Below are 19,354 nucleotides of genomic sequence, written 5' to 3' on the forward strand. Positions count from 1 at the left end.
ATGGAGGCCATAGCCGAGGAAGCGAAAATAGAAGAGGAGGAGGGGAAAACAAAGAAGAAAGAAGAGGAGGAAAGGAAGAGTGGGATCAGGTCTCACGTAATGATGAGGCCTAAGTGTGAGATAAAGCCATTATTACCTCCACAACCACTTCCAGTACCACAACCAGTAGCTGCACCACGGCCACAGACACAACCTCTCTTCGACCAGTACCAAGAGTTGTTGTCCCCCAAATGGAAAACTGGGAGGAGATATTAGAGAGACAGCGGGAGCCACGGCAAGGGCAGCATCTTCGGGTCTGGCAGCGCAGGAGAAGACAGAGGCAACAACAACAACAAGAGTTCAGAATCCCAGTAACTGAAGATTGGTGTGCTGTGGAGAACAATTGGAGTAGTATATGTGTGTGTGGTACCAGACCTGGGAGATGCTAGCATTAGCCAGGTTCCTCTGGAGTTAAAAAAAAAAACACAGCCCTTTTCAGGGCTTACCAAAACTCTGGAAAAGAAACTGTAATCAATTTGCCAATGTGTGAATATGGAGTAGTGTGAATATAAACACTCACTCCTTTCCTGGTGTGATTGTGTGTGTGTTTATGTGTGTGTGTGTGTGTGTGTGTGTGTGTGTGTGTGTGTGTGTGTGTGTGTGTTTGTAAGCGCTCACGTACGTTTGTGTGGATGGTAGATTACTGGTTTTTGTAAGCGCTCACGTACGTTAGTGTGGATAGTAGAGTGTGTGGTTATTAAACATTCCTTTCTGTGTGGATGGTATGTTTTTTTTTTTTTGCTGCTTCCCGTGTGTGGATAGTAGATTTTGGTTTGATTTTGCTGCTTCCCGTCCGTGGATAGTAGATTTGGGTTTGAATTTGCTGCTTCCCGTGTGTGGATACTATATTTTGGTTATGTTTATGCTGCTTCGCGTGTGTGGATAGTAGATTATGGTTTTGTTTTTGCTGCTTCCCGTGTGTGGATAGTAGATAATGGTTTTGTTTTTGCTCCTTCCCGTGTGTGGATAGTAGATTGTGGTAATGTTTTATTGCTGCTTCCAGTGTGTGGATAGTATAGTTTGGGTTTGATTTGGCTTCTCACGTGTAGATAGCAGATTTTGGTTATGTATGTTTTATAGTCTCATTACGTTTGTGTGGATAGTAGATAAGATGAGAAGAGAAAAGTAGGGGATGTTTTCCTTCACGTCCGTGCTTTAGATATAAAATCCATAGCGTTCGTCGTTCGCGCCATTCTACGGAATAAGCAGGGAAGATGGAAGTGTCAGCGTTGTTCAATGATTTAAGAAATATTTATTTCTGGATGGTGGATGGGGAATATGCTATTGAAAAAACTGAAAGAGAATGGAGGTCAAGAAAAATTATTGACTATGTCAACCATCTAAAATTAGCCAGGGGGGATGGTAGAGAGGATCATAGAGGAAGAGGTGAAGGTTGAGAGGATTCATTCACCAAGAGTGGGGACAATAAAAGAGTCTCTGGACAAGGTAACAGAAGTCAGATGCTATTTGGAAGAGATAGAGCAATGGTCAGAGTGGCCGTTTGTCAAAAGGGGTGGTGAACAACTGAAGAAAGCGGAAGAACAGATGAGAAAGGTGATAAATGTAGAAGTGCAGAAAATCAAGGACAGGTGGGCAAAATATAGGAAAGAACAAGGGAATAGAAAGAAAAAGGAAGCGTTTGAGAGGCTCAACTATAACTGGATGAAGATCCAACAGAAGTTTAGAGCCATGGGCCACCCTGACTGGATGCCAGAGTCTCAAAAAAAAAAGGAGAAGAAGAAAGGAATAATGGAGAAAGTCAGGAGCTGGTGGAAAAAATGGAGAAAGTAGAAGAAGAAGAAGAACCCAAAGGCCCTTTTCAGAGCCCCTCCTATATCTCGAAAAGAAATTGACTTTCTTGCCTAACCCCTTCAAAAAATGTCTGTTTTCTGTTGTATATGTATAATGTAAGTCTTGTCTGTATTCTCTCTGTACACCCCGCTCTTTGATCAGCCCTGTGACGTCACCTACCCCTAGTTGCTACAGTGTTACCAATCGTGACGTCAGACGCTATCTTTCCCTTGTCCCTATATAGACCCAATACTTTTTTGTCCCTGTATAGTCCCACCCATGTTAAATTTCCCATTGTCCCTATGTCGTCCCAAGGGGGGTCTGTAATGTTAATTCCCAATTTCCCTATAAATCTTGTTCCTATACCGTCCCAGGGGGTCTGTAAAGTATTTTCCCATGGTCCCTATCGTATCCCACTTCACTACTAATCATTTTAAAATAAACATAACTTGTTTACGAAGGTTACTAAAAATTCTGAAACGAGGTCAGATTTAGATCAACACCTGGTGTTTATAAACTAACCGTCAAGGTCAAACTATTTTCTAAAAAATGTATCATCTCTAGTGAATAAATTTACATTACAAGATGATGTAATGAAAAATATGTTGTTTTTTTTTTAAATTGACAAACAAATTGAAATAAATATATATTTAAATAAGATATAATTAAATCAAATATACATCACACCACTGGGTAGCCGTCTATTTCACAACGATCCCAGTGTGAAATATTTTAATCTTATGGATTACCTCCTCTGGAAGACATGTTCGACTTTATGAGAAGAAATACTGTATCAACTAAATTAAACAACGTGAGATTAAATTATCCATTTAAGAGTGTTTTAAATGATACTTCAGATCGGGAGTGCAAAAATTAAGAATTTATATTAATAAGTTCATATTTGTTGGATACGTTATATTTCTGGATTATTAATACAGAATATTTTAATGATATCTTTTTAATAATGAGTGGTGGACTTACGTATTATCTATATACAACAAACGGACATGAAAAAGAAGCTTTTTTCTTCGTCACCAATATGTGCTGATAACAGTTTTCTTACTTTATTTTGCTGACCATTTGTCTTTTCTTTTTTGTGTTCTGTAGTTTTCTTTCTTTAGTCAATCCGGCTCTCAGAAGCGGATAAAATATACATGGAATAAACTTAACGTTGACACTGTTTAAAGAAAAATTTCATATGGGGCTGAACCAGTCTGTCTTAAAAAAGAAAGACAGTTCGCGCCATGTTTGAGACAAAAAGTAGAACCTCGTACAGCGAAGTTCACAATTTTAGCAGGGTATATGCCAAACACTGAATTGTCAGCAATTGAATTACACCGTTATAACAAACTTATTCGTAAACATGTTAACAGTTTAATGATTTTAGCCTGCACTAAAATTTATTTGATGAATTGGTGTATGGTATATTTTTAAAGTTTATATTATTGTTGATAACGTTACATTGGACACTGACTATACACGTATATGAAACAAGCTGTGTGTATTGATGGTTCAATGTTAAGAAGGCTTCCCTTGTTTAAAACCAAAAACTCGTATGAGTCGGTGTTTCCTTTTACCCTCGTTTATGCATATGGACCCTTAGTCTAGACCTCGATCTTGATAATTGATATTTATGTTTTAGTCGTCGAGGTCTTATTGCCTAAATAACGGCGCTGTTTAGAGTGTTTTGATGTCGACTAAAATCGTAACCAAAGTAGAATTTCAGGAATATCTCACATTTGACATTGGCAGCCCATAAGGACGCTTTTCAACATATTAACGTCATAATGTTTTAATCAGACCTTACTTACTCCAAAGTCTTGTTTCAAATAAATTTTAATTCTCACACAAGCAAATGGACCTGTTTTCAAGTTTCTCTGACCTGCATTTCATTTGTCTGGAAAGTGATGGAAACCAGGAATGCTGTAATCTGGTTGAGTTTAGTACACTTATTTAATGGAACAAATAAAAGTATAATATTGTAGAAAGTGTTTAGATAGCTTTGTTTTAAGATTCTTATCATTCCTTTATCCGATTTTGGTATTCCTGGCAAAGCATGATCATTTCAGTTGTTGGAATAGTGTTAAGACTTGAGTCTAATTCATTTTTGAAGCCGATTTAGGTTAGCTAGCGGCAAAGCCCAACAGAAATAAATTTCAGATTTCTTGGTTGACGGAGTTTTACTTTGTGATGCATGCCAGCTTAGTCATAAGCACTAATGATACTTGCATTACCTTCAAACCCCTTTGAACCCTATTGAATTTATATCTGAATTGTATCTACTGCAACAATGTGTGAGTCACAGTGACAAAATTAAAAAAGGGAAATTTTGGGCATGTTGAAATTGGAGTCTGGGCTTATGGAATTTCAGTCAGGGCTTGTGGGTTTATTTAAGTCACCAGCCTTGGGCCTGTGTCTAAAAACATTTTTTCTTTGAGCATTGTTGGATGTCACAAAAAGTTGTACATTATATTATATCATTTGGCCCTGGAGGTTTTTGTCATTTTCGCCTGAAACGCGAGTAGGAAAGACATTTTTGGGGCTGTTTCTGATGATCGTAATGCATCGATTTTCAACAGATTTTTCATTTGACTAATGCCTAGTTGTATTAGAAACATTGTTTTCCATTGGTTGTTTTGCTTGCACATGACCAGAAGGGTAAAAGTTGGATTTGTATTAAAAAAAATTTTTTTTTGCTTAATGGACCCATCATTTTCATATGGAGACAAATCTTTATTCCAAATGCCCACCTTATCCTAGGTTTTGCAAAGATTCATCTGTCAGTGTGCATTTCAGACCGGTCTGCCTTAGGTCTGAGGCCAAAAGGTATAAAATCCGGACATAAAATCGGATTCCGACCACGAGCAAATTTTGGGTGGAAAAAGAAAAATGGGTCCTAAAAGAATTAGGTTTTTCCCTTTTTATTTTGTAGTGCAGCTAGAAGGTCCAGATTATTCGGTATCATTTGAGCTGTATCTGCTTTTTTGTAATACCATCCACTTTGGTGTATCTTGAATGACCTTGATGTTGCAGAGCTCGATAGTAAGGTACAGCCTCATCACGCCTACAGGCGTGATTGGGGCTGAATGAGTTGAGAACTTGTGCATGGGGTGACTATGAGAAACTTTCACTTCAGTGAGACATGAATAAACATTTTAGATATTTGTCTTTCATTATTGTTCTTTTCACTCCAGGGAATGATTGCTCTGGTGGCCTAGTGGTTAGAGCATCTGCCTCAGATGCGGGAGGTTGTGAGTTTGATTCCCGGTCAAGTCGTACCAAAGACTTACAAAAATGGTACTAACAGCTGCCTCGCTTGTCACTCAGCATTAAGAGGCTAGTGTTAGAACTGGTTGGCCAGGTGTCAGGATAATGTGACTGGGTGTGACATCATGCTACAAGTCTGCGGTATGATGCCCCAGTGCTAGACATCACTATAAACTGTCAAACTGCATGTTTTTTAAAGCTACATTAAAAAATCCAAACACCTCCCCAGGGAATGCAGTATTACTTTATATGATAATAAAGTATATTGCATGAACTGCAACAGAAACAAGGAAATGAATGGGTTTTTGAAAATCTCATGAGCTTCTACTGTAGAAGTAATGATTGGACTTGCAAATATGATGTTGGAAATGTGGCTGAATCTTTGTGGTGGGACATTTGTTTTAGAAATTACGAGTCACACATTCTAGAATATACCCTATATATTTTCATGACAGATTATGAACCAGATCTGTTTTGTCTGCAATGAGATGTTCTTATTCAGTGGACTTTTTTATGATTCGTGAATACCTAAATTCTCATTATCTGCAAGATTTTATTAGTACTATAAATTTTGTATACATTAATTTTATTTACATGTACTATAACTGACCATGAAGTTAAGATGCTTTCGTCAACTCTTGCGATTTATTTCTAGGATACTCATTACTGATGAGGATTGAACAATATGGCTCTTTTGCCTCGAATGGTCAAAAGAAGATCACTGCGGTCTGGAGTTCAGAAAACAGAATTGTTGTCCGAGGAAGATGAAACTGAGTCTGAGGTAAGAACTTTTTAGATATTATGGGACATTTGATCACAAATATTATGTCTTGAAGTAAGATTATCTTGTCTTGAAAATGGCAGAAAACCCAAAACAACAACACAATAACATTTCAAAGTTGGAATGGATCCAAGATGCCCACATAGAAGATCAGTTCATGGAGCTAACAGCAGAGATGTTGCCAGAATGCAGAATCATGGGTTTCTTGCAACAAAAACTGTTAGTCATGCAATTTCTTAAAACCAGTGGGGAAAAGTCGTGCAAATTATTTGCGGTTCCAACAGTTTGTTGTACTCGGTGTGTACTGTAAATTTTTGGGGGGGATGTTCATTTTCTTTTTAAGGCAAAAATTAAAAATAATGCCATATCAAATTAAGTCTTGCTCATCCATTTGCTGTTGATCAATCTATGGTAAGGTAGATTTACTGTTGAAATACACTGGACAACAAATTTTTACAAAAGTCATGTTACTGAAATAAAATTAGTCAATTCTTATCAATTTTTATGTGCTGAACACGAATATGACAGTCAAATTGCAAAATTGGCTCTAGTTTTTTTGTAATCTGCAAGAAATTAATGTTTACATAACGAAATGCATTCCAATAGTAAAAGGTCAACTGTAATAGCCTACCTATAAAAAATCAAGTCATTGACTACATCTTAGATTTCTTCGCCTGTCTCTTGTACAGCTGTTCGGGAGCATCTCTGAGGAGTGTCCAGCAGTAGTCAGCCAGCATTATAGTGGACCATTTTCCCTGGTATCTTTGTTCCATTGTTGCGATATCTTGATGAAAACGTTCGCCGTGTTCATCACTAACAATACCACAGTTGCTAGGAAAGAAATCCAAATGGGAATGAAGGAAGTGAATCTTTAGAGACATATTGCAGCCAAGTTTCTTATACTTCATCAACATGTCTTCTACTAGTTCCTTATAGTTTTCTGCCCTAACATTTCCGAGGAAGTTTGTAGAAACTAGGCGAAAAGCATTCCATGCTTGTTTCGCGTCACCTTCCAGCAAGTTGTTGAACCGGTCATCTTTGAAAAGCTCTCGAATCTGAGGACCCACAAAAACTCCCTCTTTAATCTTTGCTTCGCTGAGTCGAGGGAATTTTTCATGCAGGTATCGGAATGCTGGCAAAGTCCGGTCAATGGCTTTCACGAAGTTCTTCATCAAACCTAGTTTGATGTGAAGGGGTGGTAGCAAGATTTTCTGAGCCTCAACCAGAGCTGGGTGTTGGATATTCTTCTCTCCAATGGCTACATTCTGCCTGTGAGTCCATTCCTTCCTCATGTAGTGCATTTCCCTTGCTCGGCTATCCCACTCGCATAAGAAACACATGTATTTTGTATATCCTTGCTGCAGTCCCATTAAAAGGGCAACTACCTTCAAATCACCACAGAGGTGCCAGCTGTACTTGTTATACTCAATGGAATTCAGTAGCTGCCTTAAGTTATCGTATGTCTCTTTCATGTGGACAGCATACGCTACTGGAATAGATAGAAGAATGTTTCCATTGTGCAAAAGCACAGCCTTGAGACTCAGTTTCGAAGAGTCCACAAATAGTCTCCATTCTTGTGGGTCATGAGTGATTTTTAAAGCATTCATGAGGCCCTCAATATTGGAACAGAATATCAGATTACTTTCCTTTCTGAAGAAAGGCTCCAATTGCTGGTGGCGCTTTCGATATGCAGTAATTGTGACATCTTCTTCTAGAAGATTCCATTGTTGGAGTCTTGATCCTAGCAATTCTGCCTTGTTCTTTGATAAGTCCAAATCACGAATCAGGTCATTTAGTTCTTCCTGTGTTATTCTGTGTGGGGTTGATGATGCACCACAGTGAAAATCTGGATCACTGCATGCTGATGGACCAGGAGAAGAACAGGTCGACTCACCTTTGTCTTCGTCAGATGAATCAAGAGAATATTCTGCTGGAGGTTCTGGAATAGGAAGTCCCTCACCATGTGGAACTGGTCTCAATGCAGACGGAATGTTTGGGTAGACTATTCTCGACTTCTTTCGCTTCGTTATTCCGCCGGAAAGAGGAGGAACCAAGCAGAAGTAACAGTCATTTAGGTGGTTGCTTGGCTCTCTCCACACCATTGGGACTGCAAACGGCATTGATGACCTTTTGCAATTCAACCACTGTGAAAGCTGTGTTGTACATGTAGCACAGCATATATGCGGAGCCCAAGGCTTGTCTTGGTCACCAACCTTGCATCCGAAGTAAAGATGATATGCCTTCTTCACTTGAGAATTGATACTTTTCTTCTGGTTGGCAAATGTCACTTCCCCACAAATATAGCAAAAATTGTCCGCGGTATTAACACACTTTCGAGGCATTACTGTTCTTTATTGTACGTAAATGGATAAAATAATAAGTTTTATGTAACAGTAGCTTGAACTGTCTCGCACAACGTCTAAAATATTTTAAATGCTGAACCTATCTGATTGGGCTTTATATAGTACACTGCTTACGTCAGCTTCAGCAGCCGCCTGGCATTAGTATAATAGGCTTACACATGTATAGTACACTGCTGACGTCAACTTACTTCAGCAGCCGCATGGCATTAGTATTGCATTGCATCAGAAAATGATGCAATCAACTGTGGATGATGTGAGCATGATGGTATTATGCAATGTTACATCATTATTCCGGATGTTGCTGCAGTCCTACTGGAGAAATTTACACAGTGAAACATAGAAAATGAGGTATATGAATATCTTCAAAACGAGAGCCAATACAAATTTTTCACGGTTATATTCGTGTTCGGCACACCAAAATACTACAGATTAGGGCCTTTTCAAGTCAGTAATGATTTCACTGTTGACCAGTGATACAGGCATCTTAGTGATTGAGCTCTTTGCTTTGGATTTTGCAGAAACTATTGATTTAATTGTCTCCTAGAATGTTAAAACAAATTTATCTAGTGGTCAACCATTATAGAATTGTATAGAGCATAACATGCAGCGAGTTTTATGAATGTGAAAAATGAGATAATGATTTTTATATGCTAAGATCATTTGCTACATTTTATACCATAGAGCAAGATGAAAGCTCATGTTCTGGTGCGAACTGAAGACGTTGCACAACCTAATGGCAAGGAAATAGTTGGTAAGAGGGACGAAAATGAACCAAAATTTCAAGACACATGGTTGATTACCTACAGATGGTTAAGGAAAGGACCAAAATAGAGGGATTTTCGTACCTGCCAACCCTACTGAAAAAATCAGGAGAATACAGATTTTTGGACCTATCTCTCCCCCCCCCCCATCATATTTTTTAAATACAAAAACATAATTTTCCATTTCATTGTTTCTGTATCTGGTTTTTCTGTGTCTAGTATGTTCTTAGAACTTGACCATATCCGGCTTGATTTCTGGTTTTCATCTGCCAATACAGTGTGGTTCTCTTTATCTGACTCTATCAGCAAATCGCAGCAGCATAATGGATAAGTTTCTGAGCAAGAAGCAAAAGAAAGAAGAAAAGGGAGTAACTGATGAATTTTCACCAGCCAATAAAAAGAAATGGGATCAAAAATGTAGGAGTGATATGGGGAAGCAGTTTGTTTTCATGTGTCCATCAACTCACAGGGCCACGCATTCTGCCAATGTTGCTCACAGCATCTCTCAATACGATGTGGTGGTCTAGATGACATTAATAAACACAGTGCAAGCATTGCAAATGTGTCTAGACAATCTGTAGTATCGTTTAAGGATCTGGCCTTTTTGTCCAGCCGAATGGAAAGAATCAACAGTGATGATCTGCATAGAGTTTCAGCTTTACCAAATATAAAATTTAGATGCAGAATTGAATGTAGAAAGAGCAGATCATCAATAGGTTTCTCTCGGGGTGGGGGGGATGGATCTAGCCAACCGTTGTTTCCAACCCTTGGAAGAGTAATGCTATCAATACTTTCAATACTGCACAACAAGAGCTGTGCTGAGAGAGCAGTCTCAGTGGTCAGAAAAAAACACAGAACTAGCCAGAGAGCCAGCCTGTCAGCATCAACCCTGGAACCTATTCTTGTTAGCAAATTTGGCACCCAAAGACAAATAAATGATGAACTTTTGCAGAAATGCAAATCTGCAACATACAGTGGACTGAAAAAACAAAAGTAGATATTTTTACTTAATGTATACACCTTACTCTTGTACCTCCTGATCTTTTAACCTGCCTCCTGATTTTTCATGGTGATTTTCCTGATTTTGATTCTTTCAGTGTTGGCAGGTCCGGATTTTGTGTTCTCTGTTGAGGTAATAAGAAACTGTAGAGCGCCACTTTAAAGCAAATATAAAAATGTATGCACTTATTGTTTTTATTTTCATATAATTATGTATGGTGTTCTGAATAAAATGGTACATTCATATTGATGTTAAGCATGAAAATAAGCTAATTATGATCATTTTGCTCTTGCATACATAATTTGCCATGAGGCATGTTTGTGTGAGTAGTGACCTTAATTATGGGGAAATTAGAAGTCTTAGAATATAGGAATAGAGTCAACTTAAATTTAAAACTGTTGCAATAAGTGACAGAAATATATGGTGAAAATGTTTCTTTTCATTTATTTGTAATGAAATGAAAAAATAAATGATGTGAAAGTGAATTTGCTTCTTCCATATTAAACAATAGGCAAATATTTTACGCTTTGAACTTTATGAACCTGATGAGTTACCTCCCTTTTCAAATTGTAAAATTCATTGTTGATATCTTGGAAATAATTGTGGCTAGTTTCATGTTCCTGTAATTCAGCATAACATTGGTTGCTATGTTTACAAAATGTAATGTGCATTCTTAAAATAGCTCACTTTTTATCATGGGGGGCTGCTGGACTTCTTAGAAACTGACACTCAGAAATATTGTTCTGTGGGGAGAAAGGCAGGAGAATTATTCAAAAGGATTGTTTTGATGCTTGCGACTTAAATGTTTTAGCCATATAAACATAACTGAATCATACAATAATAATACCTATATTCTCTTTATGGGGGGGCTCACCAATTAATATGTACTTTAGAGAGAGTGACGTATGTAAGTTGAAGTAGTTTGCATTTAAAACATGCACAGTGGAGAGAATGTTGGCATACCTATATGCTACAGTAATGTAATGTGGATGATATTTCTTTGGATATTGTACTTTTGGAAATTTTACATGATTTAAGCACACTGCTAACTAAAATGACTGCTCCGTTGTGTTAAAAAACCAGCCTGAATTAGTCTAAAGTACACTATACATAGCAGCTATTAAGGGAAAATGAATTTTGCCAGACTAGACAATACCAGCTTCTGAAAGTGCAATGAATGAATTAACAAATATATAAAATGTAAAAAAGGTTATCGGCTCTTTTTTATAGTTTACCTCTGAAGTTCAGGAAGTGAAAATGACCAAGTAGAGCTAGCACTTTTTTGAAAGGTGCACATTTGAAGTAGGGCCAAGCTGTATACTCTATAACCCATAGTACACCCATCAATCATACACCAAAATAAAGGGAATTAAAGGTTCTTTTAATTATACCTAAGATATTTGAGGTCTATTTTAAATAGCCAGTATAACCAGTGAGGAAAGCTGGGGAAATTCTTTTTCTTTAAAATCCTAACCCTATGGAAAATGCGAAACTGTATAGTGCCACCTAAGTAATGTAGTGTATGTTATGTTTAACAGCAATTTTAACCATTTTACATTTTTGGTACACATCTATTATATGTGGAAAAATTTAAGAGTAAAGTCCGATTGTTATAGCTGTGTAATTATTTTTCACAGAAGAATTTTTTATGTGCTTTAAAATCTTGAGAGAACTCGTTCACCGTCATGTCAGTGAGGCTGTGTGACCAACCGTAGCTGCCATTTCTCATGTTCGAAATTTACAAGTTTTTCGTCTGCGTCTACATCACTAAGTCATCTGAATTTGATAATTTATAAAAACTAATTGCTGCCTTCATCAATATCAGAGCCTTTACCTAAGTTATTGAATCTTTCATAGTTGTGATTCTTATCGTGAAAACTTTGTAAGTACTGAATGAAATCTGCGACCGCCATTTTGGAGAGTGGAGATTATGACCCAGTTACTTTAAATAGCAGATATCGACCAGTGCATAAACAGTGACCACATGATCTGACATAATTGTCATTCGCAGAAATGAATGTAGTATCTAATAGGGGGTTTTCCCCAAAGGTGGCGCTACGAAAACCGGCTTAAAATGGCTGATGTTTACAGCCGATGTCAAAAGGCGCTTCCATGCAACTGGAGTAGAGGCGTCGTAAGGTGCTTCCATGCGAATGGTGTAGAGGCGTCCAAAGACACTTGCATGAGGTAAAGGGTTAAATTAGGTATACATATATAGTACTTATAATAATGTTGTCAACCATCAACTCCCATTCAGCATTTCCCCCCAAATTCCTTTCTCTCCTCAGAGGACAGGTGTGCAGAACCTGCCTCTTGTATGAAAATTCCTGGAAAAATAAACCCATCTTTAGTTGGTTGCTTGAAAAAATCACATAAAATGTATTACAAAAGAGTAAGTGTGGTACCAGGTTTGTAAACTTTGGTACTAGACACTTGGAGTCTTGTACTTTGAAATTTTTCTGCTTAAAGATCTTTGGAAATCTTTGACTCACGAAAATGCTGTTATAAGCAAATTGCTTTGATTTTTTTATAACTAAGTGGGAAATCTTATTGCTTTTCTTATTAAGCAATGCCTCTCTGATTTTCTGTTCAATTCAGCAAACATCATCTGAATCAGGAAGTACAGATGAGCAGGATGTTGTTCATTTATTGATTTTTATGAAGTATTTACAAAATGCCATTAATGACAGTTCTTCACTGTTTATTTTAAACTTGGACATACACCAGAGAACAAATGAATGATTTGTTTGGTTTTTGAAATGTTTTGAAACTAGAACATTCATACATAAAGAAATGTTAGGTTTTATTGCTTCATACTCATATTTGAGTTTGTCATCTGCTGCATGCATTCTTTACAATACAGAATAATTGAAGATATTTGAAAAAAGTTTACATTGACCACACTTTGACAGGAAAGCAAAGATTAGAACAAAATTTAACATTGCTCGTGGGCAAATGACAAATTTTGAAAATTTAGATGGATGCCATAAACAGATAGGTGCAAACAGAGGAGTGCCAGTAACAATATTAAGGTCATTCCCTAATCTGAAGTCATTTCAAGTTCATTTTGCTAGGATGTCACATCTTTTGCAACCATATCCTAGATTATGTTGTATGACATCTTGACATTCCACAATAAGAAAGCATGTTAAATTTGCAAATGTGCTTGAATTGTAGAAAAGGCTTCTAAAAAGGTTTAAAGTTCACAGCTATACAGTACAATTAGGAAGAGGTTGATATGTGATCAAATATGAAAAGAAAACTTTACTACCTTCATTTCATCAAAAACTTGCAACCTGATTTTGTCTTCACAGATATAAGGGTCGAAAGTAACATATTGCTGTTTTTGGTGCATTTATTAGACTAGAAATAATGTTCGATATATGTTAATGACTTCTTTCAGGTTCAAATGGTAGACATTCTCTCTCCCATTACCAGGGGAGACAGATTGAAGAACAGGAACAAGAAAACTAACCAGCAGGAAGAATTGGTGGATAGAAACATGACACTTTTGGGTAAGCTGCATTAATTCCAGTATGGCTGTGACAGGCATTTAACCAAAAATATTCCAGAGTTGTGATTTAAGGATGAAAACCTAATTCTGAAATAATGTGGACTGTACATACCATATTTAATATTCTTCCTTGGTTTGTACACAGTTAATAATAGTGCTTGATAATTTAATTGTTGTCCATGAAAAGTGCTGATCTTTATGAACCATGGATGGGGACAATGAGTTTTGAAAGTTATACAGTAGGTGAGATTATTTGAACTGTGCAGTACCAATGAGTGATTCTGAGCTCAAAAATGATGTTGCATAAAATGTCATTGGTCCCGTACAACATATTTTTAAGTTGAACAAAATCCCTTGATAACGTTTTTCAGTCATATAACATCCAAAAGTCACATCGATACAATCCGTTTTTTTATGATGTCTGGCACCATTAATTTTCAATTTAGACTGATCTGCTATCTATGTAGTATCAAAATAGAATGAATCTGTGAGAAGTGGTTTCACATTCAAGAATCCCATCTGTTTTCTTGGAACTTTAGAATTAATATGAATGAATCAACAGGCAATGATAGGGATTTACAACCTTTAAAGCCAAAACCACCTTTAGTTCACAGTACCGTAGTTAACAAAGATCTAACAGAATTACCTGTTTAAAGCTGTGAAAAATATGAAGCCACATTAATAGCAACTAGAGATAGATTGTATAGCCTGGTAAACACGAGGCATAACCTTTTGTGGTTAATCATTTTGAGTGATGTACAAGCATTAGTGCTCATCTGATGCATAATACTGTTAAAGTTAAACAATGGGATGGGTTAATTATAAAATGAAGAAATTCCACTTTGATAAAGCTAAAACTGGAGGCCATTTTTATTGTACAGCAAGCAGAAACAATCGTATCTACTGTAGATACCCATTTCACATCCAAGTTTCCATAATAGTATGCATTTTGATGAATTTCAAAAGATGATGAAAGGATGGATTTGATATACTGCAACAATTTATTTTTCTCACATGTCGGATCTGCACATACAGACTGGTGCCACCCTATTTATGTATGTTTTTTATTCTTTTTAAATATACTACTAGTCTGAATAGACCTCCCCATTTGTACCCCCCTGTCAATAGCAGAAATCTTTTTCGTGATAAAATGTGAACAGAACTTGGTCAATTCATTCATTGATTTCTAACCTAACTGACCAAACTGGTCCTAACACATGCATTCTCTGCAACTTTTGTGCTTAACAGACTTTCCATAGTAACACGGTGCCATATTATGTACACTATGGGTGAGTCTCGTTTCCTCAGACAACCTTGTAACATTGCTCATCATATTCGGTAACTGCCGGATAATTCTGTAAATTACCGTAATGTTGAGAGTTTAGAGTGATATCGCTTTGCATGCATGAACATAGAAGTTATGCCTCTTGTTAAATCCTTGTGAAAGGCAAATTTATAGTTGTCATACTTTTTTCGTTTGCTTGATTTGACATTGTAATTGTCAGAAACAGATGACATAGTATTTTCCTTCTATGTACATACATGTGTAGTATTGCCTATGTTCCTTCACTGGAAATGACTGGCGATCATTTTTTTTTTTTTACACTGGAAACTTTGTTTGGAGTGAAACATGCAGATGATAATGGTGTTAGGGATCCCTATGGCATAATCAGGTTTGAAATTATAAATCAATACATGAACTAAGTTCTATGCATCTTTTATCCCATTTGTGCTTTTTGTTTTTTAAATGAGAAATTGGGGTACAAACAAATGGGGCAGGTGTATTTATACTATAGCCCAATATTTGTTCACATGACTGGAAGCTTTATTTTCCTAAAGATTCAGTGCCATTTGGGCAGTTATGGGCATAATTTCAGTAATTTCACATTGTTGGACCAATTGCTAAATCCCGTATAATTCATGTTCTTTTAGCACCAAAATGTTTTATTTATATTCGTGTCAGCTTCTTAAAAGATATACTTCGGTTAAAAAGTAACAAATTAGTAAATAAACCTATTAAAGATAGTCGCCTGATAATAGGGTACAGTTTGAAGTAATTGTCATGTGAATTGAAAGAATGTACTGTACCAAATAAATTGCACTGGCATTAACTGAAAACAATACATACAAGTTTATCACTTTTACTTGTCCATTTGGTACATGTAAACTAGACAGATGAGCAGAACCAGCAATCCAAAGTATGTGTGTTAAAGCTGTTGGTTTATAAAATGCACTTCATACAGCCTATTCCTCTCATTAAAATTACTATAATTAAACAATTAAACATTGTCGATTTTGTGAAGTACCTAAATAGTGTCCGCTACTATGATTAAACATTATGGATTTTGTGAAGTACTTAAATAGTCTCCACATTCAGTGCTTGGAAATTTATTGTTCATTGCATGCAGTATGCTAACATGAATCTGTTCAGTGGGTAAGTCCTTGAATATTAAACAGCATTGCATATTGTAGCTGAGCTTATAGTTAAGTTCTATGCAATATTGTGGATGTCCACTATTACATAATTATATTTCTGTGACTTTATAACTGGGGCAAGAAGACTTTATCCATCCCCTGCAAACCATGATGTGGACAATCCACGATGACCACTATATCCTGTCCATGATGGAAACAGGATGAAAAGGATTATGGTTCACTTTGGGAAAACACGATGCATGTACTGAAGTATCCAATATCGTTTCTTACTGATGTCTTTTATATATTGATCTACCAGATGTTAGATTCTGTTTGTATTATCTTGACTGAATATAGATTCTAGTTTACTGTCACATGATCTTTTGGTCATTGTCTGGTACCCTGTTTTGTTCAAGCTTAATTGTGTGTGTGTGTATTAATCCACAAAATCTATTTTCAGCTATCGGACCAAGTTATGATCTTGACAAGGTTACATCTGCCATAATCATCAATATTAAACAACAGATTGTTTGAAGTCCAGAGCTTTATCAATACATCGTTAACCCCATTTTTATCTGACCATGTCATGATCTTGACAATTATATCCAGTCATAATCATCAGTTAAAAAATAAAATTCACTGTGTGAAGACCAAAGCTATTAAAACATGCTGCCTCCATTTCCTGCAAATGTCAGCATTAATGGTATAATAATAACCTTAGTGGTGCATGTATTTTATCCAACATTTCTTTCACTAACGAAAACATGACATCCAGAAACAGACGTTGGGAAAGATAATCAGGTTAATAATCTTTCCATTATTAAATATGGGTTCTGGACACATGAATAATAAAATGTGTCCGCTTGTGAGGGGTAAATCTTACGTTAGTGCACTAATATATTGGCTGCTGGTCATTTTAGAGGGATGGTGTTTCTCCTTCAAATACGTTCCCTGATCACATTAACGTTAGGGGATATAAGCCTGCTACCTCTCGAATCCAGCCCTACTAAAAGATGAAAATTCGTCTTTTCTGTCTATCTCATATATACCAAAGGGCAATAACTCTTGCCCCTTACCTCCCCTTGCCACCGCCAGGTGTCACTAGTTTTTAAGCTTCGCTTGTATTGATAACACATACATTATACTTCCAAACATTCCAAGCCATCTTAGCGTTAAATTGGACCATCTGAAGTTAAATTTGGATTTATTGCGTTGGACAATCATTCTTCTACAGGTTGTATACATTGTTTTAACAATTTTTTCAAAATTGAGTGACTTTGTCACCCTTACGGATTTTGTCTACTGAAGACCATGTTATACACGCTGTCGCTGAACTCGTGTTGTCAGTTAAGAGTTAACGTGACACTGACTAATTTCGCTTACTCCGTTAGTAACGGTTGTGGTATTAGCGAATTAATAACATGCTGAATTGCTAATTTGTGCTTTGTTTTCTTTTCTTGTTTCGTTTCAGTAGAAATGTCAACCAAATGCATGAAATGCAAAAAGTTCAAAGCAAAAGAAGACAGCCATGACTCTTATATTGTATGTACCAAGTGTACATCATCTATACCATGCAGCGTGTGTAATACTTGGACAGAACATCAGCGGCAATGGAGGAAAATAATGTTGACAGGGTACAACAGTCCACCTTTGAACAGATGCGTTGTTTGGTCCAGGAAACGACGATGCAGCTGTTGACATCAGGCCAGATATTACCCTTATTTCCCTCGCTCGCTTCCACAGCTTTTTCTGACTCTTTGGGGGAATGTTCCCCCAGTTTTAGGCTGCCCAGTGGGCGTAAGTCCCCCCACATTTCCGAGCATGGCCTTCGGGCCTGTAAGTCAGGACGCATGGGGTTTTTATCGGATCCATTTCATTATACAACCTCTTATGTCACCGGCCGTCCAGCTGTCCCAGCATGGGGACCCTATTGCTAAAATGGTCCGACCAAATATGATTTATGGGGATCTTGGTGATAAATCCGTCCGTCAAGCTGTACTGCCGGCAACATTCCACTACTATGGCGGAGATTTTAGTGAGAAATCTGTCCGTCCAGCCAGGCCATTGGAGCAGCCGGTACCGGTGATAGCAGGACCGTTGCCAACATTCAGGCCGACCACAAGCCAGACAAACCAGCCGGCAGGGCCGGCCGTCCATATGTTCACGGCTTATCCACAAGGGAGAGTTAGTGACAGTGTCAAGGATGACGGAATCGCGTCATCTATGCCACCTGGTATGCTCTATCCAGAAATGCAAACTATTCCAGAACACGACTCGGCAGACAGTGAGGGTGATGAAACTCCTGCAAATCAGCCGTACACAGATCCAACCATGGAACGGACTGAGTTTGGCTTCAAGGCGGCAGTGGAAGAAATTTATAGGATGTTGGCAAGTTCAGAATGCCCTCCACCTCCTACCGCCACTCAAGACTACAAAGTTAAGGCGTCTGTAGATCTTGACGGGGAGGAAGAGATGCCGTCCTTCGGCTCCTTCCCCAGTCGGCAAAAATTAAGGAAATCAATGATCGTCTACCATGACGAATAGGTGATCCGGGGAATGCTAAGGCGTTCTTTTCAGAAAGCCAAGTACCAGCAACGTTCTCGTTTCGCTGGTACAAAACTCATTCAGACGCCTTCAGTATGGATCTTCCGGCTCTGGACAAAAATATGGCAGCATTTCACATGTCTGCTCCACTGTTTTACAAAGTGGACAAAAATGTGTTCCATGCCACGTCAAAGCTAGTCCGGAATGTAGTCGCTACGCCTTCAATGTTAGACTTGGCTTCATTAGCCATTTTCCGACTCGCAGAAAAATCCGACAATGACCACGCTTGGGAAGCGACGGCCGGATTGCTAGAGTTATTAACAGGGCAGCTAACCATTCCATGGCTAATGCGTTGACTGCTTCTGCCAACTTAGACCTGATACAACGTGGCGCATGTCTGCGGTCCACGTCGCTCAAGCCCCATCATACTCTGGCTTTATGGATGACTCCGTTTGGGTCGCCTTTACTCTTTGGAGTAAAAATTGAAGAAGTTCAGAAGCAGGCAGCTAGGGAACTGCCCCTCCAACTCGCTGCCCAACCCTCGCAGGCGTTTAGAAAAAATCCCCTGCCACAGCAGATGGATGATTGGCGGACCAGGGACAAGGGATCCTTACAATCAAATGTGCAGTATAGATCCCAACTCAATGCCAGGAGACAACAGTCTAATCAAGCTAGGAGACAACCATACAGAGGCGGTAAGAAACAAAGTTTCTCCGTCTTCAAGCCTCCTAACTCTAAAAGTTGACATACCCTCCCCACCACCCGCGGACCGCCAACCTGTGGGTGGCCACCTCCTGCAATTTCAGGACCACTGGACCACCTTTTTTCCTCAGAACGATTGGGTGATCCAGGTCATTTCGAAGGGGCTTCGGATTTCAT

The 19,354-nt window shown here is 37.9% G+C and overlaps 1 protein-coding gene across 5 annotated transcripts in view; it reads left to right on the top strand.

Annotated features, from left to right (window-relative positions):
• The first annotated feature begins 3,042 nt into the window (after positions 1-3,042).
• Positions 3,043-19,354, top strand: part of LOC149794731 (uncharacterized) — a 97,277-nt gene continuing 80,965 nt past the window's right edge. For 4 of the 5 annotated variants that reach the window (XM_089964345.1, XM_089964348.1, XM_089964349.1 and 1 more), the window contains exons 1-3: positions 3,043-3,128; positions 5,753-5,878; positions 13,406-13,517. In XM_089964345.1, the coding sequence (XP_089820471.1) occupies positions 5,783-5,878; positions 13,406-13,517 (208 nt within the window). In that variant the 5' untranslated portion in view covers positions 3,043-3,128; positions 5,753-5,782. Of the gene's footprint in view, positions 3,150-5,752; positions 5,879-13,405; positions 13,518-19,354 lie in introns of all 5 variants that reach the window. The other variant, XM_089964346.1, reaches the window with a different exon arrangement.

This window comes from Sinohyriopsis cumingii, chromosome 7 (assembly GCF_028554795.1).
Source record: "Sinohyriopsis cumingii isolate HCF-2022 chromosome 7, ASM2855479v2, whole genome shotgun sequence".
NCBI lineage: Eukaryota > Metazoa > Mollusca > Bivalvia > Unionida > Unionidae > Sinohyriopsis > Sinohyriopsis cumingii.